This window comes from Crinia signifera, chromosome 6, assembly GCF_055691185.1.
Source record: "Crinia signifera chromosome 6, ASM5569118v1, whole genome shotgun sequence".
Taxonomy (NCBI): Eukaryota; Metazoa; Chordata; class Amphibia; order Anura; family Myobatrachidae; genus Crinia; species Crinia signifera.
Window position 1 is genome coordinate 240911489 of NC_139222.1, and position 26215 is coordinate 240937703.

The window sequence follows — 26215 nt, forward strand, 5'->3', positions numbered from 1 at the left end:
CAGACTTACTCACATTTACACAGACTGGAAGAACGATTCGATTGTTCGTGAATTGCGTATGGATTTGCAGGTGAATAGCGGATAGTGATATTTTAGCAATTCACTCGCAAATTTACGCGGTTTACTTTCTGTTTGAGCTGTGGCTAATTACTCGCACTCATCTGCAACTTTGTTCAGCTCTGAATGAGCCCCTATAATACTACCTACCGCACGTACACATAGGTTCATTTTTGTCAGGAGTCAATTTACCGTCAGTATATCAGTATATTTCGGGATTGGGAATAATTGGGATTGACACACAAGTACAGGAGAACATACAAACTCCATACAGTTAGGGCCATGGTCGGAATCAAACCTGAGAGCTCAGTGATGTGAGACAACAATGTTAGCCATTGCACCAAGCATGCTTTTTTTATATAGCACATTCATATCACACACGGGTTTACATGGATTATTCTGTCATTCAGAGAAATCCTTTCCACAGTTTAGTTTACTATCTGTATTACCTATAACTTAGAGACACTTCCGCACATTGTATAAATAAAATGGTCGGAGGTCAATTACCTACCAGTACAGTATGTTGTTTTTTGAGTCTGGGAGGGAACTAAAACAACATATGAGTAAAACATAAAAACTGCACACAGATATACTAAGCCTTGGACAAGGATAAAATGCAGAAAGATAAAGCACCAAGGAATTGGGCTGCTATAATATCCCTATTATTAGGGGCGTATATGACTTGCACAGGTGCCGTAGCACCTGCTTGTGCGGATACATCCCTCTCCCCCTTATCCCTAAAAAAACTTCTGTAGCTGTCTGGCCTTAAAACTGTTTTTAATCCGGTTTATCTCAGCCTCAGAACCTTTGTAAACTGTACCATAGGCCCGATTCGGCCCTGCCGACTATCGGATGACTGCGCATGTTCTCAGTATGCTGTGCGTATGTCTGTATGCAGGGTGAAAATTTGGGGGCAGTAACGCCCCTGCGTTTTCTGGGGCACTTCCCCAGCCGTTGGGAGGGAGGGCTGCTGACGTGAGTATGGATCATTGGATAGACAGCAACTAGGTCCACAAGCATTAGGTCGACACCAATAGGTCGACATGACTGAAGGTCGACATGGGGAAGGTCGATAGTCAAAAGGTCGACATGGGGTTTTTCACTTTTTTTTTTGCCCCGAATTTTGACACAGTCGACATGGGCACTAAAACGTAGCACCGCTGCGCTAGCCAGGGTTCGCGCTCTGTCCTGCGCTACGCTCGGCACACTATTTCATTCTCCCACCACGCCCTAGTGGATGGTAAGGCATGAAATACCGCCTGTCGGCACATGTCGGCTAAAAAAAAAAAGTGTAAAACCCCATGTCGACCTTTTGACGGTTGACCTTTCCCTTGTCAACCTAATGCTTGTTGACCTAGTGACCGTATCCTGCTGACGTCATCAGTGCCCCCCCCTCCCCATTGGCAGCACTGAGTAAGTCTCGGCTTACTCTGCACTTGTAAACAGGGGGGAATACATTCTATGGTCAGTGATCCCAAATTGATTTTTCCCTGTGTGCACGACTGCGAGTGCATTCGTATCTGTGCACGTGGTCAGGATTTCACTTGAGCTGGGCGGCCTTTACCTGCTGCAAACATGTCTGAATCGGGCCCCATGTATCTATGATTAAAGGGATATTATAGAAACCTCACATTACACTAGTACTAATCACTACATCATCTGTGCTGCCCCTAGATCGGATGTTAATCATTCAGTATGATCGCTGGGTTCTCCATGTTGCCTGTTGTCAGGCCAATTAGCTTGTATATGACCACCCAGATCTGTCTCAAATGACAGATGTCATATTCAGAGACTAGACATAGTGGCCTCTCATGTTTTCCACAGAACCTAAGCATGTGACCCGATGACATACAGACATACAAGTACGGTATCAAGTGTTACATACAGCAGACTTGGAACTTGTATTACCATGAACGCTGGCCTGTTACAACTAACTATGCAGTTATATTAATCTCTAAGTACTATAGTCTTTGGGTGTGGTATAGGGTTCCGACAGTCGGGATCCCGACAGTCATTAGCCCGAAGTCGGGATCCCGACTGCCCGGACTAAGACAGCATGGCGAGGGCAACAAAGCCCCTTTGTGGGCTCGCTGCGCTCGCCACACTGCAGGCATGGTGGCTCGCTAAGCTTGCCACCTATTCTATTCTCCCTCTATGGGGGACATGGACGAGGGAAAATAGCGGGTGGCCGTCGGGCACCTGTCTGTCGGCGTTTTGACAGTCGGGATCCCGACGTCGGGTAAATGACTGTCGGTATCCTGACGGGACCCCGTCCGGCACCCATACTCTTTCTCCTTGTTAAAAGTGTCCCGTACAAGCTTTCCAGCTATACGTCTTGTGCATTTACGTAACAGATTTGTATACTTATGTAGCTGTGGCTTTTTTTTTCTTTTGTATGTGCCGAAGTTACAGGGAACCTTTTTACTCACATAGCAAAAAATGATGAAACAGATTCGTTTTTGGACTTTATTTAAGCATTCAATACTGTAACCATTATAACAGATCTTCAAAAGATTGCAGTGAATGTATAACTATTGTGCTCTACAGATATCACAAGTCATTCATCATTTATATTATGAGCTATATATAGAAATCTCTTGCTGTTTTCAGTATAAATATTGCCCTCCCCTTTCTCCAATATAGGGCAAAGAGCTGGAGTAATCAGTAAAAGGGGATTGGCAGCTTTGCTGGATGAAGGTGTGTTCGCGGACACTTCTGTTCTGTGTACCCAGCGTTGTGACGCAGGGGAGATGGAGTAAAAGCATTAACATGCACACAGTCATTTAGAAAACATCATGTGCATGATCATTGTTTCCTTCCCAGAGATGACTTCTGTCTCTTACAAAAACAGTCCTGACAATTTTTATACTGGGTCCCCCTCACCTTGACAAATTAGGTTTTAAATGTAATAATAATTGCTACACTTCTGTGTCACGGTTTTGGTATGACGCTCCGACAGTCAGGATTGCGACGGTCAGTATACCGTCATCGGAATCTCAGCCGCTGGTACTCCAACAGGGGGATGAGTGCGAAGATTTTTCTTGTTGGCTGACTGCGCTTCAATTGGTAGTGATGACGTTTTTGATTGGGTGAATTTTGATTCACCCTATTCAATTACAGTGATGTGTTTTTTGCCCAGGTGTAAAATTTGGTAATCAGCGAATCCACATCTTTTCACCCATTATTTTTTTACCTGTTGTTTAGTAATTTTTCACTCATGCCTTTGATTAAAAGATGAAAAGGCATCAGCGAAAAATGACAAAAAAAGGGCAAAACTCCGCCCCCAGTCGCGCCTTACAATGCAGACACATATGCAGATATTCAACAAAAGCTCAGTATGCCATTTTTGCAGATCTGAATTAGCCTCTTTTATCGCCATCCACTTTATCTTCTTCCATAGACCCTATAGTACTGTAATATACTGTACAAATTGACAGTACTATGTAAAATCCAATAAATAAATTCACAAATGCCAAATAAAATTTCAAATTAAATTAAATTAAAAAAAATAACATTTGTGATCTTCTCTTTTAAAATATAGGTGCAATCTGCCGAGTCGTAAGCACATATATCCTGTAATGCCAATGTATGTCCTCGACTCTGACCTGTCCTTTCTTCCCCACATTCAATCTGTCTCCAAATCATGTTACATGCATCTAAAGAACATATCCAAAATACGACCGTATCTCACACAAGACACTACTAAATCTCTTATACATGCACTCATTATATCCCGCATTGATTATTGCAATAGTCTCCTGACTGGTCTTCCCAAGAACAGACTCTCACCACTACAATCCATTTTAAATGCTGCTGCTAGGCTGATCTTCCTGGCAAGACGCTCATCATCTGCTGATCCGCTCTGCCAGTCCCTCCATTGGTTACCTGTATCTTACCGTATTCAATACAAAACACTTCTACTAACTTATAAAGCTATTAACCATACTGCACCAGCATATATCTCTCTACTTATCACAAAATATCTCCCATCTCGACCACTCCGCTCTGCACAAGATCTGCGTCTCTCTTCTGCACGGATCACCAGCTCCCATTCACTATTACAGGACTTTCATCGGGCTGCTCCCATCCTATGGAATGCCCTTCCACGCACAATAAGACTCTCCAATAGCCTCCAAACATTCAAGCGTTCCCTGAAAACTCACCTCTTCAGGCAAGCCTATTATGTTTAAGTTCTACATGCATAACCCTCTGAGGCACTTATGTATTATATAGCTACCCTTCTGGACTTGTAACTTGGTGGGACTGCTATGGTATTACTGGTGCCTGTCCTTGTGTTTCCCCCTATATCCCTATAGATTGTAAGCTTGCAGCAGGGCCCTCCTACCTCCAAGTCTGTATGTTGTTACCCAGTTTGTTTTATCACTGTCTACTATTGTAAAGCGCAACGGAATCTGCTGCGCTATATAAGAACCTGTAAATAAATAAATAAATAAATAAACAATAATGTAGCATTCAGATGAAGGATTTACATACAGTGGGAAGGGTGTAGATGCATTCAGCCAATCAGAAGAACAGCTGATCGTTATAACCATCAGTGCGTATTTTGGAACCGGTTTTGAAGCCCACACACCAGAAACACATCCTTACAGCTGTATAATCATCTGTGTCCAGGTCTGAATGTCCTTACTGGATTTTTCCTTCACTTTCGTGACCATTCCCACTTCCCATTCTCTAAGCCCAACTAGTTGGAGAGAGCCTTTTTCAGGGTCATATGTGGTTCATCAATGCTTCTTTTCCAATTAAATAGAAAGGGATACTGTACATCCAGCTCTACATCAGACCCATACTGAGCACAGAGACAGTTTATAAAATGGACAGATGACCTGCATCTGCCTGTAGATAAAAAGTAAGATTTCACCAAAAAGTTGTTATTAAATCTACTTGGCTCTTTTCCTGCCCAGATGTTCTGCTTATAGAATATGCTTTCTCACAGTACATAGAAAAAAAAGAACAAATACGTACAAATATAATACAGGCGTTGACAGCGTATGTGCGACAAACAAAATAGAACGAGTCCCATTCAGTGATGTGGGAAAGATCAGTCACCTTTGTGCTTGTTCTTACTACAATAGGTGTGAATATGAGTTGGGATGCTAATCCCGGGGCATTTTTTTTCAATCCCTGGATCCGGGATTGAAAAATGCTCAATTTCAGGATTCCCGGGATCCCAGGATAGGCCTCCCTCATAATGGTGTTGCGTTTGTGAGCCGTACGGGAGCAGCAGAGTGGCGGTGCGGCTGGCAGGCTGAGCAACAAGACCTCTGACTATGTCACACTGCGCAGAGTGCATAACTGGAGACAGTATTGACCACCCTAAATATGAGTGAGCGTTGACTCCCTGCCAATACCTATATACAGTATCATGATTACTACACTCTATGGGATATATTTAGTAATGTGTAGGTTTTTAGAATTGAAGATTTTGCCTATAGCAATCATTCAGATTCTAGCTTTTTATCTTCTAGAAAAATGCTTAGGCCATGCATGTCTCAACTGTGGTCCTCCAGCTGTTGTGAAACTACACATCCCAGCATGCCTTGCTATAGTTTTAGCATTCCCTAATAGCAAAACTGTGGCAAGGCATGATGGGACTTGTAGTTTCACAACAGCTGGAGGGCCATAGTTTCGACATGCCTGATCTAGACAATGATAAGTAGAATCTGACTGGTTGCTATAGGTGACATCTCCGCTTCTAAAAACCCACAGTTGGCCATGTGGAAATCATGACCTCAGTGCTGTGAGGCAGTCATTTACCTAAACCATCATGCGCAATGATTGGCACTGCACGTGATGGAGCCCAGGCAGCACATGACAGATTAATAGGTAAATGTCGGTATCTGATAATAGCCTGTTGGATGGAAGTTTGATTTTAATGAATAAACTGTAATTATATACATCATAATGATAATTGTTGACTACAAACCCTTATGCAATACTAAATTGACACTTGCATGGTAATGACTCAAAGGGGGTTATTTTGGTTCACTCCTTCTGGCAAATTCCTTCTTAACCATGTGCACTGCAGGTGGGGCAGATGTAACTTGTGCCGAGGGAATTAGATTTGGGTGGGGTTTTAATTCAAAGTGAGATCTATATTGCAGTGTAAAATTAAAGCAGCCAGTATTTTCCCTGCAAAACAGCTCTGGGGCCAGATGCGCTCAGCTTCAAAAGTGATAAAGTGGAGAGTGATAAAAAGCCAGCCAATCAGTTCCTACCTGCCATGTCACAGGCTGTGTTTTAAAAATGTCAGACAGAAACTGATTGGTTGGTTGTTTATCACTCTCCATTTGATCACTTTTGAAGTTTAGTGCATTTGGCCCCTGATTTGTTGAGGTAGTATGGACTTTATAGACCTATTAAGGTGCATATGAGGTTATCCTGTGGTACCTAGCACTAAAGTTTTAGTTGTGCCAAGGGACAGGGGGAGGTACTCTTTACCCGGCTTGAACTTGTTAGAGGGGCCCAGGTCCCGCTACACCCTCCCCCGATGCAGACAGCCTGAAAGGGAAAGAGAAAACTAACTGCCGCTGCAGCAGCCTCTCTTCCCGGCACATGCTGCTCAGTGCTGTATGATGACCTGGGGAGAGAGGCAGTTTCTGCGGCAGCCTATCCTCTCTCCCTGTGCATTTGGTGGCCGATCACACCCACTCCCCGCCGGGTTAGACACCAGCACCCCAGCAGCCACATAAAATACTCAATTTTTCTTTTTTAAAGGAGGTCTGGCTATTCCTCCTCCCATTGGCCACACCCCCTCATTTTACTGAGGCCGAGCAGAACCGTTGTTGCCCCTGAACATGTTAGGAACAGATCCTTTAAAGCTGGCCGTAGTCTTGTCCGGTTTTGCCCACTTTTCATCCGATTCCGACGGATCGTGCCGAGAAATCAGGTGAAAAGTGTCCAAAACGCATGTGTTTGACATCTGTGCTGCCCTGAAGATCAGACCTGTGTGCAGGTCCGACCTCTGACTCGGAGAGCCTCCCAGCAGCGGGGAATGGGATCACATGTGATATATCGCATGCAAAAGGACCGCATGCAATGTATTCTAGACATATAGTAGATCCTGCCGCAGCTCAGGAGAAGTCGTAGTAGTGTATAGGGGCTTTAGTCCTGTAAATTGCAAGGTGGAGCTTCCATGGTTCAGGATCGGTTTTCACAAGACATCCCGAAGATACTTGATTCAATTGAGATCTGGGGAATTCGAAGTCTAAGTCAGCACATCGAACTCTTTGTCATGTTGCTCAAACCATTCCGGTTTAATGTTTGCAGTGGGGCAGAGTGCATTATCCTGCAGAAAGAGGCCACTGCCATAAGGAAATACCATTGCAACAAAGGGGTGTACTTGGTCTGCAGCAGTGTTTAGGTAGGCAGTGTGATTCAAAGTAATATCCACATGAGTGCCAGGAGCAAAGGTTTCCAGTAGAACATTGGCCAGACCATCACGCTGCCTCCCCCCGGCTTGGCTTCTTCCCATAGTACATCCTATTGTAATATTTTTTTTCTTAGTAAATGACATACGCAGCCATCCATATGATGTCAAATAAAAGTGTTTAATCACACCAGACCTCCTTCTTTCACTGCTCCATGGTCCATTTCTGACACTCACGTGACCACTGCAAGCACTTTTGATGGTGGACAGAGCTAAGCATGGTCACTCAGCCCTGTTTGAGGCTAAGCGGCCCCATAAGCAATGCAGTGTTTTCTTTCTGACACCTTTCTATCATAAACAGCAACTTCTTCGGCAATTTGTGCAATAGCTCTCCTGCGGGATCGGACCAGACAGGCTTTACTTTCCGTGCGCATCAATGAGACTTGAAAGGCTATTACCCTGCAGATCATGAACACCTCCCAAGTCCTGCTGTTGTGCAGATGCTCAGACCCCTCAATGCTATCGACTTCACCTGTCTGTGGTTATTTTGGTTCATAAGGGGATTTAGATGAAATAAATTCATGGGCCAGTATGAATCCATAGACCAGTCTAGTGTACTTTTAATGCTTAGCCTAGTGCGGTTCTTCCCAATACTTGTAGTACTGCCCCTTGGATGGTTTGCTTACATAGGCCGACTAATTGGATTTTGAATTAAGTTAAACTAATTCTTACTGTTTTGTGATATTCTATTTCTAAATGGGTTTGAGGCGCTGTGGAAGAGTTTATGGAACCAAGGGGTAAGTGGACCAACAAAATTACTGCCCCTGGTTATTGGGCCAGTATGAGTATGTAAATATTAGAAAGAAATGAGTTTGCTGCAGTGATGTAATTGTTGGTACTGATTGTAGATGACCATATGTTGCTGATTTCATGGAAGTTTATTTGACTTTGGCTGCTGACGGAAGTGTTGTGTATTTCCATGTGACTATTAAATACATTATTATGGCAGATGATATAGGTAAATGGTATTTGAGTCGCTGAATTCCTGTTAGGTGGAATGCTAGCGCTGTGGAAACACTACCGTACATGCCTGGTGAGTTATTCCTGTAAATACCTAAGTAACATGTAAACTTACTATACCTAGTATAACTGTAGACCTGCATATAATCACTACCAGCTGCTTCTTTGAAAGTCTTACCCCCATATTTATTTCTGTTGTAAGATACAATGAGGTGTATTCAGTGTGGAGACGAGGGGGTTTGTACGGCGAGGATGGCTTTTTTTAGTGGGAAAAAGCCATTCTCGCCGTCCAGCCCCCCTCGCCATATTCTATGTTAGAGGATGGCGATGATTCCCTTAAATGGCGATGTTCACCACAAATCAGCGAGTCCTCTTCATTTTGTGGCGAGCCCCGCTGTTTTAATGGGCACACTCTCCGTTTCCACCTCACAGAAAAGAACCAGGGAGGTGGAAACGGCAAGTGAAGGAGGGGGTCAGTTGAATACTCTGATGGCACTGCTTGCCGTCAGAGCATTGAGTACCACCCAATGCCTGATTCAGAGGTGCAGGCAAACCACATGCATTGCCAATGTTTATGTTGGGGTAATATGGGAGTGTCACAGACATGCACGCTGCGTTCTCAGAGCCGTAACCACTTTCACGTAGGCCATATTCAGATGATGACCCTTCGTCAGCCATAGGCGGTGCTTCTATGCAGGGGCGCAGGCAATTGTCATCTCATTGGTTGCACATTCTAGTGCAGAAGGGGAAGGCTAAGAATAACATTTGCATATCATCGCGCCGCGACTCCGGCAACAAGCGCTAGAGCGCATGCAGCAGCGGCTGTCTCAGAGCTAGGCCCTTAATCTCAGTATAGACATCAGAGCACTACCGTATGTCTTTAAATGGATCATTTTTTTCAGAAGTCTCTTGAGGCAAAGATGTGGAAGTGGATTGTGCTGGTTCCAAGACTATTTATGTGTCATCATCACACAATAGCGCACAGTGTGCACACACATAACAATCCAGGAGCAGCCTGTTTTATGTCACGGAACACAGAGGCTGCTCTGTTACAAAGGTCATCTAGGAATGGGAATAGTCACACCACGACCTTCACAGTATACCCAAATAGAAAGTAATGCAGGAACAATTCCCTTGTCACATAAAGGTGCATTAAAGGCATCAATGACTTAATGGTTTATATATTGTACATGCTCACAGGGGGCGGGATTCAGTAATAATCCCAGTTGCACATCGCAGGCATTCGCATAGTTAATAATCGCATATGCAGTAACATATGCGATTATTAATGCAAAAGCGATGCCCGGCGATGTGCACCGGGTCCCCCCCTCCCTGCCAGAACCCTTACACAGCTGTAAGGGCTCCGTTTCCTCCTCCCTGCACTCAGAAGTGGTGCAGGCAGGAGGAAATCACTGGTCCGGGCAGCACAGCAGGAGGCTGCCCGGACACAGGTGAGGGGGGGGTGCGGCGCAGATCGTCGGGGGGCGCGCGGGGCACGCGAAGGGAAGCCCATAGGCTTCCATGGGGTTACGCCAAATAGGAACTGGCGTAACCCCCCGCAGCGAAGCCCCAGCAATGGGGCTTTGCTGCATATGAAAATGCGGTAAAAACCCTGAAAACTGGGTTTTTACGGCATTTTCAGCTTGCTGAATCTCGCCCAGGGTGTCTTATGAAAAGAAGTTCTTCAATCACAGCAGCAAATAACCCCCTTGATGTGGTGCGTAGGTGATATTCTACTAATAAGGTGTTGCACATCCTTTGCAGTGAGCACTGATTGGTGGATATAACAGTGATAACTTGGGAGTTCTCCAAGGGCAAATACAGTACATGGCCAGTCTAAATGCTTTAGTCAGCTGACCTCGCTGCTGTCAAAATCATGGATCGAACATGGGTTGTACACTGCATGATTATCCCTCCAAGTAAAATATACATTTTCTGTTATGACATATTTTAGCACACAAAGGAGTAATTTGTTCCGTCGCGTGGCCTCTGGTGGTACTTCATGTAATAGAGGTGAGGAGTAGTTAGCCTTTTGAATAGATTATGAGTTACCGTACCACGTGGGGAGCTTATGTGACCTGCAAGAGTAACCTATTAGGCTGTAAAGGTCATCGAAATTGTGGCCGCTGAGGGTGAAACAAATGGTCTGAGCAATTTACTTTTGAGTACGTGTTTGTAGGAATAGTTGCTATTTTTTTAATGGTGTTTTGTAGAATGATTTTGTCTAGCAGGTTTACTGATCTTTTACTATTGTCATTTATGCACAGAACTATATAACTGCATGTTTACCCACTTTTATAAGTGACAATTGGGGGTAATCAATACAAGCTATAAAATACTAAGCTCTAAGGCCAAATGTATTAGCCTACAGGATTTGGGAAGTGCTGAGATTTCATCACTTCAGACACAAGATTTAGAACAGCAATTTTGTTCAGGCAAGACCAGATTGGTTTTCATAAATCAAGAATTGCCACTTGAAATCTCACTGCTAAATCACCAAAATCTTGGCACTTTCCAAATCCTGCAGGCGATTACATTTTCTCTTTAGGTCTGTACTGATTTCATAGATCGTAGTTTTCTTACAGTGTTTATTAAACAGTCTATTTCTGATCACGTGACCCATATTATTACAGAATATTGTAGTAGCAGTCATACTATGTGCCACATGTATCAAGCGGAGAGTGATTAACAACCAGCCAATCAGCTTTTACCTGTCATTTTTCAAATCCAGCCAGTAACATGAAAAATAGAAGCTGATTGGCGGGCTGTTTATCACTGATACATCTTGCTCTGAGTGTGAAGATGTAGTGTTCCCGCTAGGCTGTTTTAGCGGGGCGCTGCGCCCTGCCCGATTTCTAAAGGGCAAAATGCGCCCTGCCCCTCCAGCAGCGCCCCGCTTAAAGAGCCTGCTGCCTGACTAATGTTGTGCCCGGGGAAGCTCCAGGCACCGCAATCTCGGCGGCGGCCAGGTCCGCCCCCTTGTACGACGGAGGAAGCCCGGGCACGCCCGCTTTGGTGACGCGGCGGCCCGGGCATGCCTCCTTTGATGACGCGGCAGCCCGGGCACGGCTTCTTTGATGACGCGGCGGCCCGGGCACGCCTCCTTTGATGACGCGGCGGCCCGGACACGCCTCCTTTGATGACGCGGCGGCCCGGACACGCCTCCTTTAATGACGCGGCGGCCCGGGCACGCCTACAATGATGACGTCGGGGGGCCCGGTCCGCCCCCATCCCATACAGCAGCGCCCTGCCCCCAAAAATTCCTAGGGGGAACACTAAAGATGGCACTTAATATTCCTGATTTCATGATTTCTCTTCACTTTGTTAAGGGTTAGACCAACAATGTTTGATCGTAATAATGTTAAATTGAGATGTTTTGACCTTAAAATATATGGTCTATGGGATTTATTTACTAAGATGGGATCTATTGAAGATGGAATGTTGCTATAGGCAACCAATCAGAATCTATTTCTTAGTTATTAAGCATCAGTGGTGTAACTACCGGTGGTGCGGGGGTGCAGCTGCTATGGGGCTCTGCTGCTTCCAGGGCCTGCAGCTCCCCCCACACTTAGCTGACTCCAAGGGCCGCCAATCACCTTTGCTTACCGGACTCAGCTCCTGCTGCCATAGAACCACTCCTGAACCGCATTAAAATTTGCTAGTCCACTCCGGTCGACGTATGGAAGGGAATTGTTGTTTGCAGTGGAGCTCTTCAGCACCGCGTTGGAATATACCAACACACTACAACTTCCATGACGCCTAATGACCAATGAGGAGCAGGTAGTAGGTGCAACTTAGCGTCGGATGCATCTCATGCCCAGAGGTGCAGGGGACGGTGCTCTTAATAGGTGTTGCACAACCAGCCAGGTAATAACTACATTTACAAGTATATAGACATATAGATGGTGATGACTCCCTCCTCCAACCATCCAACTAGTTGCTTGGTTGGAATAAAAACCTGGTACTGGATGCGAGCAAAGGACAATCAGAAATGTGATCACAAACCCAGGAAAGTGGACAAAAACATTCAGTCAAATTGTTTAAATCAAACAGGTTCAACTACAGTACCGTGTCTGAGGGACAGTTTTTGTCCTTTTTCAGACTTTGGGATCAAATTTCTGAAGTAAATATTACATTTGCCCCCATCCAGTACCATATATTTATTCTATCCAAGCAACTAGTTAGATGGTTGGAGGAAAGTTGGTCTGAAACGCAATTATCATCTGGCTTTGCGCCACCTTTTACCCTGTTTCAGAACATTTGATAATCCTTTTCATACTTATCACTCAACAGATGGCTGTGTAATGTGAGCGTTATATGATGTTCCCATCTGTGCTGTCCACTACTCCACGCTCTGACACCTCTAAATCCTTCTCTGGTGACCAGTCCATGCTTGAAGCCCTCACAGTTCCATAGCTGTTCATACTGTACACAAGAAATATAGTGGCAGATTGCTGGAGGCAGCAGTGGACTTGGATTAAATGGACTTTGACAGCTGGCTTGAATTTACGCACTTGTGCAAAGAGGCAACACAGCTGGGAAAACCAAACAGGAATATTATGGAATAATATGTAATTCATATATTATTATATTTGTAATGGCTGGTTTCACACCTGTTGTTTACAAAATCGTAGAAACTTTTACAAGTATGTATTTTGTCCTCGGTCCATAGAAAAGAATGTAAATGGCTTTATCTTTTTACATGCAAGCTGTAAGAAGCTATTTGCTTTTAAAAGCAACATTTTCCGGTGTACAGATGCATTTCCGGAGCAGGTGTACAGGTGCAATTAGGGTGCAGGTGTATGGATGCAGGTATACAGATGCAATTTGGGTGCAGGGTCACAGATGCATTTCAGGATCAGGTGCACAGATGCAATTTTGATGCAGGTGTACAGATGTTTTTTCAAGAGCATGTGTATGTGGACAGATGCAATTTAGGTGTAAAGGTACATTTCCAGAGCAGGTGTACAGATGCATTTTGGGTGCAAGTGTAAAGATGCATTTTTAGGAGCAGGTGTACAGATTCAATTTGGGTGCAGATGTACAGGTGCATTTTGAGTGAAGTTGTTTAAATGCATTTCAGGACCAGGTGTACAGTACAGATGCAATTTTGGTGTAGGACTACAGGTGCATTTCCAGAGTAGATGTATAGATGCATTTCTGGAGCAAGTGTACAGATGCTATTTGTGTACAGGTGTACTGGTGCATTTTGGGTGCAGGTGTACTGGTGCATTTTGGGTGCAGGTGTACAGATGCATTTTGGGTGCAGGTGTACAGATGCATTTTGAGTGCAGGTGTACAGATGCATTTTGGTGCAGGTGTACAGATGCAATTTTGGTGTAGGACTACAGGTGCATTTCCACTGAATGTAGATAGCATGAATTGTATGTAAATTGCACATGAGTTAGCAAAGATTGCATAGCAATCGAAGCTTATGGTGTGTACTCACAGTGAGATTCCTTTGCTATTCGACTTGCTATCTGCATTAGATTTCCACTATATAGTCATCGCTGTCCTGTCTATCTGGGTTTCGATTTGTGTGCGCATAGGGATCGCAGGGTAAAAAACCCATGCGATCTGCATGCGATCCCAATGCGATTTCTACTATATAGCCAAAATCTCATGCCGGATTGTACTGTGTCTATACAGCATTAGCCTCATCTTGTCTCTCAGTATTTTACTGAATTCAAATCTTTTTCACACAGTTACTGTGGCAAAAAAAAAACAACAAAAAAAAACCACTTTCTATGTACCCACTATTGGAATTGTATACCATAGCAATGCAGCGAGTATGCCAATCTCAGAGACAAAAGCAAGAGACTGTGGGGGGCAGTGTGACAGAACCACAGCACGGATTGTACCACGCAGCATTGTACCTGGCACAAAGATGTAAATCCTAAATCGCCAGCACACTACAAGCTGCAGGTCTGCGGCTGCGGTGCAGAAAAGTCGCTCAAGTACAAAACTGCCTTTCTGTAATACAGCATGTAAGTCATGCCAAGCATCTTGGCACTAGTGGAATAAGAACATGCCTGTGAGTGTACATTAAAGTATAGAAATGCAGAATTCAATTTCTGGGGGACTTGGCCAGCACCAGTGCATCTGGCAAGTAATCAGATAGTGGAGACAGAAGCCACAGTGACCTGCTATCTGCCTAATGCGGAGAGACATATGGTCCTGTTGCTTGCTCTATGGGAATTACTGACACTAATATCCCAGCGGGGGGGAGAAAGTGATAGCGAGCCCCTGTGTGCAGCAGAGAATGGCAGCTCGCATCCACATCATCCGCTGTTTTGTTTGTGCTTTTAACAGTCTCCCCTGCACAGATCCGCTTTCACTCATTGTGAGGCTTCTCCTTTTCCATCCTAAAAATCCCTAACATGTAGACAGATGCCTGTGACAGGGTCTGAGGTGTGTAACGGACAGGATTCTGTGCTGCCTGACCATATAGCTGGGCAGCAGTGGGATTTGTTGTCTGGTGCGTTACCGTGCTTCATTGATAAAGAAGAAGAAATGGATTGTGTACATCAGCACCATCAGCCAGCATCACATCTCTTTACCAATTAGGAGGCAGCTACTATGAACATCAGGCATAGAAGGGTTAAATAGAAGCCATTACTCCCCCCTCCCCTGTTACTGGAGCCTGCGCTGCTGATGTTGCCTCTGCTCTCTTCATCAATGCTCCTGTAATTCATAGACTGACCGTTCATCCCTCTCCTTACTGAGGAAATCTCTTCCACAAAAAAGGAACCCGGCAGGCGAGAGACCAGGATTGCTAGTATTCCCATCTATTGACGAGCATTACAATCACCCCCCATCTCCCCTCCCCTTTTTTCTTTTTTTATTGTGCTGTCTGAGCAGACAACCATCGTTACCTAGTGTGCTACAGCCATTTTCATTCAGCCAGGGATTGTGTTCATCAGAGCTCCGAGAGATTGACTGAACTGTTACTAATCACACTTGTCACCGTGCTGGGGTTAGACGAGCAAGTGAATGGATTCCATTCTGCCAAGGGAATGGCCATGACCGTTTGTATTGTGTGAGCAGAGGGTCCGTTCCTGCATTTCCCGCGGCGCCACCGTTGTGCTGTTTGACACCGGGTTGTGGCAGGAGAAGGACTTATTACTGACGTTGATCTCTGCTGTCATCTCCTCGGGCTGGATATTAGCACTGACAGCAGGTCGCTGCTCTGCTCCGCACTGCACGGTCCTGTCTTGCTCTGGGTCAAGCACTGCTGTTTGGGCAGTGCAGGAGCCTTGGATCCGACCTGCAGCCTGCTGAGGATGGGAGGGACTGAGTCAGCACTGCAGCAGGGACAGGCCACAAGCCTGGCGAGTGAACCCTCCGAAAATATGTGAGTAATGGCAAATGTCATCTAACGGGAATATTCCTTGTGCGGAATGGGATTGATGTGAGACAGGTCGTCATAAATCTGTCTTCTGCAGATCATGACGTGTCAGGGGGCAGTGTGCCTGCTAAATATGACATTACCAGTGCATTATGACATTAACCCCTGAACCATAAGTACATTGTCATTCATTGATGCATCCTGAGTGCTTCACGTCTCTAACCATTGAAATATTTGCGACACCTAGTGCACAGCCCCTGAGCCTTAAGCGGGGTGGCATCACTGTGCTAGTGCGCCAGCAGCAAGTGGCCAATGCCAGTTTGCATTTACATTTTAATTATATAGACTTCTAGATGTTTACCACAAGGCATGCAAATGGATAACTTCCTATAATTGCACATACACATTTTGTCTCATGAATTTCCTTGCATCCACCCTAAGCTTACGTACTATTGTTATTTTACACCTATTGGGCTTTTGCGCAATACTGCAAGATAATAAGCGTGAAGCAACTGGCTATGAGCCAGTTGTGCTATACTGCTCCTCTGTTGTTATTCTGAGCGCTGTATGTGCCAGTACATCTCATTGCCCCTCTGTCATTATCCTGTGTGCTGTATGTGCCAATACATCTTATTGCCCCTCTGTCATTATCCTGTGTCGTTGTCCTGTGTGCTGTATGTGCCAGTACATCTTACTGCTGCTCTGTTGTGATTCTGTGTGCTGTATATGCCAGTACATCTTACTGCTGCTCTGTTGTGATTCTGTGTGCTGTATGTGCCAGTACATCTTACTGCTGCTCTGTTGTGATTATGTGTGCTGGATGTGCCAGTACATCTTACTGCTCCTCTGATGTTATTCTGTGTGCTGTATGTGCCATTACATCTTATTGCCCCTCTGTCATTATCCTGTTTCGTTATCCTGTGTGCTCTTTGCGATAGTACATCTTACTGCTGCTCTGTCGTTAACCTGTGCTCTCTGTGCCAGTACAGTACATCTTACTGCTGCTCTGTCATTATCATGTGTGCTCTCTGTGCCAGTACATCTTACTGCTGCTCTGTCCTAATCTTGTGTGCTGTATGTGCCACTTGTGCTATACTGCTTCTCTGTCGTTTTTCTCTGTGATCTATGTGCCAGTACATCCTACTGCTGCTTTGCTGTTATCTTGTGTGCTGTATGTGCCAGTACATCTTATTGCCCCTTTGTTGTTATCCTGTGTGCTGTATGTGCCAGTACATCTTACTACTGCTCTGTTGTTATCCTGTGTGCTCTCTGTTCCAGTACATCTTACTGCTGCTCTGTCCTAATCTTGTGTGCTGTATGTGCCACTTGTGCTATACTGCTTCTCTGTCGTTATCCTATGTGTTCTATGTGCCAGTACATCGTACTGCTGCTTTGCTGTTATCCTGTGTGCTGTATGTGCCAGTACATCTTACTGCTGCTCTGTCATTATCCTGTGTCGTTATCCTGTGTGCTGTATGTGCCAGTACATCTTACTGCTGCTCTGTCATTATCCTGTGTCGTTATCCTGTGTGCTGTATGTGCCAGTGCATCTTACTGCTGCTCTGTCGTTATCCTGTGTGCTATCTGTGCCAGTACATCTTGCTGCTGCTCTGTCGTTATCCTGTGTGCTATCTGTGCCAGTACATCCTACTGCTGCTCCACATCCCTTCCTGCTATACTCCCTTCCCATCCTTTCAGACAGATAAGCCTTCTCCGACACATCACACAGCGCTCCTGTCATGTTATGGAATGTGTGTCACTGCTGGCTGGTAATGGCAACGAATGGCTGCATATTTAGCTGATCATCGGTGGTGGGTGAGGACTGTCACTTCCCCAGGGAACAATGAGAATGGATGCACAATCCTATGGAAGAATGCAGATGATGAGGTCTTTTAAACAAAGTTAGGGCTCTGGCCCTTATTCAGATCTGATGGCAGTACAATTTTGTTCTCAAAATGGGCAACACCATGTGCGCTGCAGGTGGGGCGGATGTAACATGTGCAGAGAGTTACATTTTGTGTTGAAACTGAAATCTAAATTGCAGTGTAAAAATAATGCAGCCAGTATTTACCCTGCACAGAAACAAAATAACTTGCACAAATCTTACTCTCTCTGCACATGTTACATCTGCCCCACCTGCAGTGCATATGGTTTTGCCGTGGGACAAGTTGAGAATAAAAAAAAGGTGGTTGGGGAAATAAATTAAAATAAAAAATAAAAAAAATCCCGAAATATTCTGATTTTCGGATAAGGGATCTACAGTTAAGGGAAAGTGGCTGGTGATAACGCACTGGCCAATCAGCTACTAACAATCACGTTACAGGCTGGGTTTCAAGTTACAGGCTACATTGCTCAGATCACTCAGCAACATCTCCCTGTGTGTAGGCCCCTTTACTTAGCTGGGTGCACAATTAAAGATCTCTCTGTCTGGTGCAAACACAAATCTGATAATCTATGAGAGCACAGGACAATCCGTCATTTGCCCCCAAATGCAAGAAAGCATTTGACTTGACAAATTTATCCAAACAGTTTTATCCGTTTCCCAGGATTTAGGAGCACATGGCTTTTTTCCCATACATTACCAGATTTTTGTTCCCACCAGACAGACCGGACAGGTCCTGTAAATCTATCTGAGTGTACCCAGGTTTACTTGTCAACTTCTCAGCAGAGGCCTGCGGCAGGATCCAGGAGACCAGGACAGGGGCATTTTGGTGGTATGTGGGCGTTTAGTGAGGATTCTATGAAGCTTATTTGCTATTTCTGGAGTCCAAAAGAGCCACCGGAGAATCTGGGAGATTAGTAAGTGTGACTTCCACACGGACAGGAAGTTACTGTATTTTTATATAGGGATTTGCGGCTTCACGGCTGGCGTGAGTATGGATGCATTTTCTTCCAAATTTGCAATGTAAAATGTGATCACTAACACAAATTCAGTTATGTACATATTCAGATAGAAAACATAATAAGATGTGTGCAGGTCTGCACCCGTAGCATTCGGTATATACCCCGGCGTAGTTTGTCAGGCATGCATCAGATACACATACAATTTGCAAATGTTTGTTTGGTGATGAAATACACAGTTACTATTAGGTGTGTATCACATAAAATATGTCTCAATTACATCAGGCATAAGTCTCCCGCCCTCATATGAAAATAAACAAATCAAATCATTAAATACACTCATCGGATCATATAATATAGACATCAGTCATAAAGAAAGCCCTACAGCTGCATGACTCAAAGCGCAATGCTGGCAACCACCATAATCATCAGTGTGCTTGTACGCTGGACCTGAGGCACCTGCAGGTGTTCTAGCTGTGACAGGTGTCTTTACAGCACACTGCAGCCCTTCATCTGTTTGCTGTTACGCAAGGACGCCCTCACTGTACTCCATCTTTTCCAGTAGCAGGTGGGCGCAGTTGTCATAGGCGCATATACCTGCGCAAAGTGGCGTAATTCTAACTCGGCATCGGACCATAAGGTGAGATTTGCCTGATGCTGCGTGATGCATGCTCTTGGACTACTGTATGTATTACTTAGTTATTAATTCATCCTTCCCACACACAAACTCTTAGCTCATATTTAATTAGAAATCATTAGGACAGAGAGAGCACATTGCAGTCAGACGATTGTTCCCTGGGGCCATAGTTATTTACAGGGCTGGAGTTCTGGTTATCTGGTGCATGTTGTGCTGGCTGGGGGTTATTTAACTCTAGAACTACCACAGCTGGAACATCACAGGTTAGTGGAGCATTGGTGCAGAGGCGTAGGAGTGCATTGCTGTACGGGCTTGTGTGAGGTAACATTCTCTTTACTGTTTTACATGTTCTCTTTTAATTGATTTTTCTTCCCCCCTTTCTCCCGCTCTCTCTATAGTAATCTGTCTGTTTTTTATTTTGTTCAATGTTTTTTATAACCCCCATCAATGGCGCGTATATCATGGATGTGAGGTTTGCAGTGGTCCATCCAGGGGAGGCTCCGCAACTCACACCCTTCACTGACCAACTCACAACCGTGGGTCCCATATACTTAACAGGCAGTGCCATCTTTCACGTGAACTATTTGGAAAAGTGGTTCTGCATAGGAGCAGCAAAGGCTTTGGAACTCTCTGCTGCCAGAATAGATATAGGGGTGCCTGCTGCATGGAGAGGTGTTGTGTCCACTGCACATGGGACCACCAGCCCTTAAAAAGTTCATAGCAGTGTGATCTCATTGAGGAATAGTGTTTTGTAGCTGTTTTAGAGATATGCAGGTTACTGTCCCTGAATTCAGCTGCTAAGCACAGATAGCTGTTCACTGCCATTGCTGTTGCCATCTCTGGATATTTCAGTAACAGCTGTTGCTGTAACAGCTGTGAATATAGGGAATAAGTAGGTGACTTGGCTCTGTTCTCCTTATTCAAACCATACCATCATTAAGTGCTGGTTGCCAATGGAAATTGTTTTACTGTGGCTGTCTGTACTTATGCTGCATATTAGCCATTTGCACATTATTCACTACCATCTACATTTGTTACTTTGTCATTTATGTATCCATTGTTTCCCAAACTTCTTAGATTGCAAGCTCATGGGAACAGGGCCTTCTATGGGGTCGATTCAATTAGATGCCATGTTCATTGCATCGTCAAGATGTTCGGTTCTGCACATACCAGTCAGTTACCCCTCCTTTATGGGATGTGAATTTGCCATGTGGATGGATGGAGCACATCACCCCGTACATTGCCTGTAATTGAATAAATAATTACAACAAATAGTTATACAGTTTGCAGAATTTGAAAGCTTTGTATGCAAGACGATACAGAAACAAGCTAGTGTTCAGCAACCATATATAATACTTCCTGCCAGTCTACCTGGAATCCTGAGCTATTATTGATTGCTTCTGTCTGCTCTGCTTGCAGTGCATAAGTTTAAAGCAAAATTCAACTGGGTGTAAAAAGTGTTGCAGAAGTGTTAATAGACATGTTCTGTTATACAGAATATTTCTGAGGGCGGGATGTACTAAGCTAAAAATGCGGTAAAACCCCCGGGGTTTTTACAGCATTTTCTAATGTAGGAATACCTGGCCGCCGCGTCATCGCAGGGCAGGGTATCACCGCCTATGGGGCTTCTATCACCACTCGCCGCCTCCGCCGACTTCCCTCTCCTCCCCCCCCTGGCTCACCTTCCTGCAGGTCCTCCTTGACCCGGAAGGTAAAACCCTCCTCTCCCTAGCAACGCAGCCGGACATCCTTCCAGCTGCAGTGGGGAGGAGGTGCAGGGGACAGCCTGCTTAGGCTTCCCGGCATGAGGGGAGGAGGAGGCACCCAGCAAGGTGACGGAGACACCCCCCCACACACACACACACGCCACATCACTGGTGTCACGAGGGGACTCCGTCACCACACTGCGATGCTAGCCACAAATGTTAATACATATGCGCTAGCATGGCGGCGAGGGGCGGCGATGTATATTAATACATCCCGGGCGGGATTCTTTAAAGCAGAAATGCAGTAAAAACCTGATAGCATTTCTGTATGCAGTAAACCCCTTTTGCAGTGTCAGCGCTGCGGTGGGAATCAACAGCAAAAGCTGGCCATTCCCTGCCGAAGCCTATGGACTTCTTACTGCAGCGCTGTATGAGGGATCCATCATGGAATGGACACAATCATGTCCATTATTAACTACGGTGCACTACATTTGGCTGTGCGGGGTTTTGCCGAAATAGCCCTAAATTTGTTTGGGGAATAACGTTTAAAGATGAGCTAAAACAAGAGATGATAAATCGCTATTCTATACTAACAATCCTATGGAGTTATCTACACCTACTAAATATATCACCGGTATAGGTGCAATCCTGAAATGTTATTGCATTGCTCCAACATCAGGCGATTGATTGCATCTCTTGACTATATTGGGATTCGCAAATGAATCGCTCATTCTTGTTTCTTTAGGTGATTCAGGGATAATGTATAATGAGATTTTAGAAGATTAATCTCGGGTGCTTTATACGCTAAATTAGTACCGCACTTTGTAATGTGATTATCTGTTAAATCTGTAAATGTTTATGTATGTTCCAACAAATGTATGCAGTCAGGATAAAATGAGCAAAATACATTTGATGGACAGGAATCGCATGTTTCCCCACCTTGGTATGGTTTGGTGTCATTTTGAGATTTTGTCCATAAGTCTTGAGAAAAATGTGACAGTTTTTTTAATTTTACTTTATTAAAAATTATTTTTAAAGTGAATTGTCCCATAGTATTCGGCATGCGGCCCTCCAGCTGTTGTGGAACTACATGTCCCAGCATTCCCTGTCATATATTTGCTATTAGGCATTGTGTAAAGACATGCTAGGATGTAGGGCCACAAGTTCATTACCCCTATGCGTTTGATTTGATGTAATCTAATATCACTACAGAGGTGGAAATACCATTGCAGTGCATCGGGGCCCCTGAGGACTACGGGGCCCACTGCTGCCCCTGTCACCCTCTTCCTGTCACACTCTGCCTCCCCCTGCCTCTCCCTGTCACCCACTCCTGTGTTGCATATTGCGAACTTGGGCCGGGGTCAGCTCCGGACTGGTCATCTGGCACTTTTGGCAAATGCCAGAGGGGCCGATGGCGAGGTGGGCCGATTTGTTAATCCAGGGAGGAAGCACCGCCTCCCGTTTGGCGCATGCGAGAGCTACTGGACTTGCGGTTGGTCTGGCGGCCCTCTCTGTGCACCGATTGGGTCCAAGTTCCACCACTGTATCGCTACATTTGGATATCCTAGCATGGTGACTACTGGCAGTGGGACTTTCATATATTATAATATTGGTGGGTTGTAGCCAAGTTGTTGTTGTTGGTGCGTGTGTGTGTGTGTGTGGGAATCTGGGATAACTGCGGTAAGCACTGGAGCTGCGTCATTATCTATTCCAGGCACATTATCATCATGGAACCTGAGATTGCAAGTATTTTGTGTAACCATGGAATCTCTTGGTATATTTGTTCATAGATGTTTTGTACATTTCAGTTTGTTGAATACCTGTTTTCATCTGTACGCCTATTGTTGTCTGTGCAAGGTCACATTTACCAAAACAAACAGGCACCACCAAAACATTGAAATCCATTTGGGAAGCTGTGGAAGGAAACCATACTCACCTGTCCCAGCGCGACGTAGTCCAGGTAAGGTCTTTGCAAAAAAAACAAACTGAACACCCGAACCAAGCGGACAGCTGAGAGACGCACGGTGTGTTTACATCGTGCGGCTCCGCCCCCGAATGCCGCTATTGGCCGCCTTGCGGCCTAGCGGCCAATAGCGGCATTCGGGGGCGGAGCCGCACGATGTAAACAAACACCGTGCGTCTCTCAGCTGTCCGCTTGGTTCGGGTGTTCGGTTTGTTTTTTTTGCAAAGACCTTACCTGGACTACGTCGCGCTGGGACAGGTGAGTATGGTTTCCTTCCACAGCTTCCCAAATGGATTTCTTCGGACTCCGGACCGCCGACGCCGTCGCCGACAGGGATGCCGACATGGATACAGACGCCGACACGGACCAGGACATCAGGACCAGGGCTACCTACGGGCTCAAGATAGGTAAGTATCAGTATGTATGTGTTATGTATGTATTAAACTTTTATTTTTCACGTGTGTCAGTGTGTTTATTTAACTCTTTCTTTTACTGTGGAACTACAAGACCCAGCGGGCCCTTTAATGCCCCGCAGGCTGGGACTTGTGGTTCTCCAAGTCCCAGCTTGCGGGGGAGGCTTGCTGGGACTCATAGTTCACCAGTAAAAGACAATGGTTTTTATTCTATTTTTTACACCATACCATCAGCTCGATGCCCACCGCCCAGGGGCATCGAGGACAGCACCAGGCTTCAGCCTGGTCAGGTAAGTCCTGGAGGGGGGGGACCCCTTTATTGGGGGGGTCCCCACTCCCCCAGGGCCCCTGGCCAGGCTGACTGGTCGGTAGGGTTAATGCTTTGGCCGCGGGAACTTATATCATAAGTGTCCCCCGGCTGTGGCATAACCCTGCTGGCTGGTTGTGCCTGGGGCTGGTTCTTAAAATACGGGGGACCCCTAGTCATTTTGTCCCCCGTATTTTGGGAACCAGCCCCAGACCTGGAGCCTGGGGCTGGTTGTAAAAAATCAGGAATCCCCTATTTGTCGGGTTTCCTGATTTTTTATTACCAGCCCCGGCTCTTTCAGCCTGGTGCTGGTTACGGCAGTGGGGGGGGACCCCACGCCGTTTTTTTTTTTTAAATTCTCCCCCCCCCTATCTTTACACTGCTTAAACGGGTTTTTAAATGGGTAAGTGTGAATGTGACAAAAACAGCTTTTAAACGGTAATTTACCGTTTAAAAGCTGCAGTGGGAAAAAGTCTTTATGACTCTTACCCGTTTAAAGACCCGTTTAAAAAAAACGGGTCATTACCCGTGTAGGCAGTGGGAAAGCAGCATCATACTGTATTGGCTGGGGCCTACATATAATTACAAGTGCAGGTGCAGCAGGGTTAACTTGCGTGACTTCTACAAGCCTGAGTAGGTGTACATACATGCATGCTGGGATGTGTAGTTCAACAACAGCTGGAGTGTCAAGGTTACCAATCATTGCACTAGGGCAGGGCTGGGCAACACCGGCCCTCCAGATGTTAGTGAACTACACATCCCAGGATGCTTTGCATTAGTTTTGCTATGTGGCCATGCTGAAACTGATGCAAGGCATGCTGGGATGTGTAGTTCACTAACATCTGGAGGGCCGGTGTTGCCCAGCCCTGCCCTAGGGCGTGGTGGGAGAATAAAATAGTGTGCCGAGTGCAGCGAGGCCCCATGGCCAAAGCATGGGGAGTGCAGCAAGCCCTGCGAGGGGACGCGGTGCACGTTTTTAGTGTCCACATTCGGGACAAACAAAGTGAAAATCCCCATGTCGACCTTTTTGACTGTCTACCTTGTGCATGTCGTCATAATGCTTGTGTCGACCTAATGACCCTGTCAACCTAACCCCATGTCAACCTTAAGTCATGTCGACCTTGATGCATGTCAACCTTCAGTGGTCGACCTAATGACTGTCGACCTTGATCTTGTCGCCTCGATGACTCATAGCAACAGATTGATGCTGTCATCTTCCCCCTTTGACCACATATGGTATGACTTGGACAGACCTATGTGTGTGTCTATACACAATCACACCAACACACCCTTGGCCCTCTGGGGTCCGTATATCCGCCAATGATGATTAGACCCCTTTGTGCTCAGCGGCATAGATGTCACTCCGCATACCCCCATCGTGTATATACTGTATACTGTCATGTGCGAGTGCCTATCTTGGTTCCTTTGGGCGCATTACTATTTTTGCATTCCAGAACCTGGCACTACATAGGTATGTGGTCACTAGGCACACTGTGGTATCCCCCTGTATGCCCAGTTGTATAGTAACGTATAAAAAAAAAAAAAGGGGAAAAAACCCATGTTGACCATGTCTACGTCAACCATTGCTTCGACCTGTTATCAATGTCGACATTGGGTATGTCGACCATTTCAAGGTGTCGACCTAGTCACTGTCAACCATTAATGGTCGACCTAGACATTTTCTACCATTTATACCGTAACATAACCCTACATATTGTAATATTATCCATAAATGTCTCTTACAAAATGTCTTCCATACAGAATCATATTTAGCAGCTGCTCTCTCTGCTCAGTGGTCGGCTGACCACATAATATATCTGTATCTCCTGGGACTGTATCAGTGTGATGCATATTCTGGTGGGAACACTGCTACAATGTGCTGTTATCTGAGGTGACTCTGCAAATATACAGTCAGCAGTCACTGCTCTAAGTGCTATACACACTGTATACTGTGTATGTATGTACTGTGTATATATATATATATATATATATATATATATATATATATATATATATATATATATATATATATATATATATATAGAGAGAGAGAGAGAGAGAGAGAGAAATGGAATGGGCACTCACCAAGGTCTAGGTAATCAAAACAGCATTTTATTTGTATCAAGTTGACATGCCATCCGACGTAACGACACGTTTCGGTCTACATGAGACCATCATCAGGAATAGTGCAGCAATGAACAAAAAATCAGCAGAAAAACAACCTGACATCCATCCCAGGGGACACAGGGATGGATGTCAGGTTGTTTTTCTGCTGATGTTTTGTTCATTGCTGCACTATTCCTGATGATGGTCTCATGTAGACCGAAACGTGTCGTTACGTCGGATGGTATGTCGACTTGATACAAATAAAATGCTGTTTTGATTACCTAGACCTTGGTGAGTGCCCATTCCATTTCTCTATACTATGATGCCTCTTCATCCTATGGAGCACCTCCCTTTTGCACTTTGATGAGATACGAGTGCGGATTCCTTGGAAAAATTTATAAATATATATATTCCTTTTCTGAATGCAGAG

General features: G+C 45.2%; 1 protein-coding gene across 8 annotated transcripts in view; it reads left to right on the forward strand.

Annotated features, from left to right (window-relative positions):
- TACC2 (transforming acidic coiled-coil containing protein 2) overlaps positions 1-26215 on the forward strand; it is a 117989-nt gene that overhangs the window by 46614 nt on the left and 45160 nt on the right. Inside the window, exon 1 of one of the 8 annotated variants that reach the window (XM_083149190.1) lies at positions 14735-15818. The exons of 6 other annotated variants lie outside the window; for them this stretch is intronic. In XM_083149190.1, coding sequence (XP_083005316.1) covers positions 15748-15818 — 71 coding nt within the window. In that variant the 5' untranslated portion in view covers positions 14735-15747. Of the gene's footprint in view, positions 1-14734; positions 15819-26215 lie in introns of those variants that run through there. One more of the 8 variants, XM_083149191.1, reaches the window with a different exon arrangement.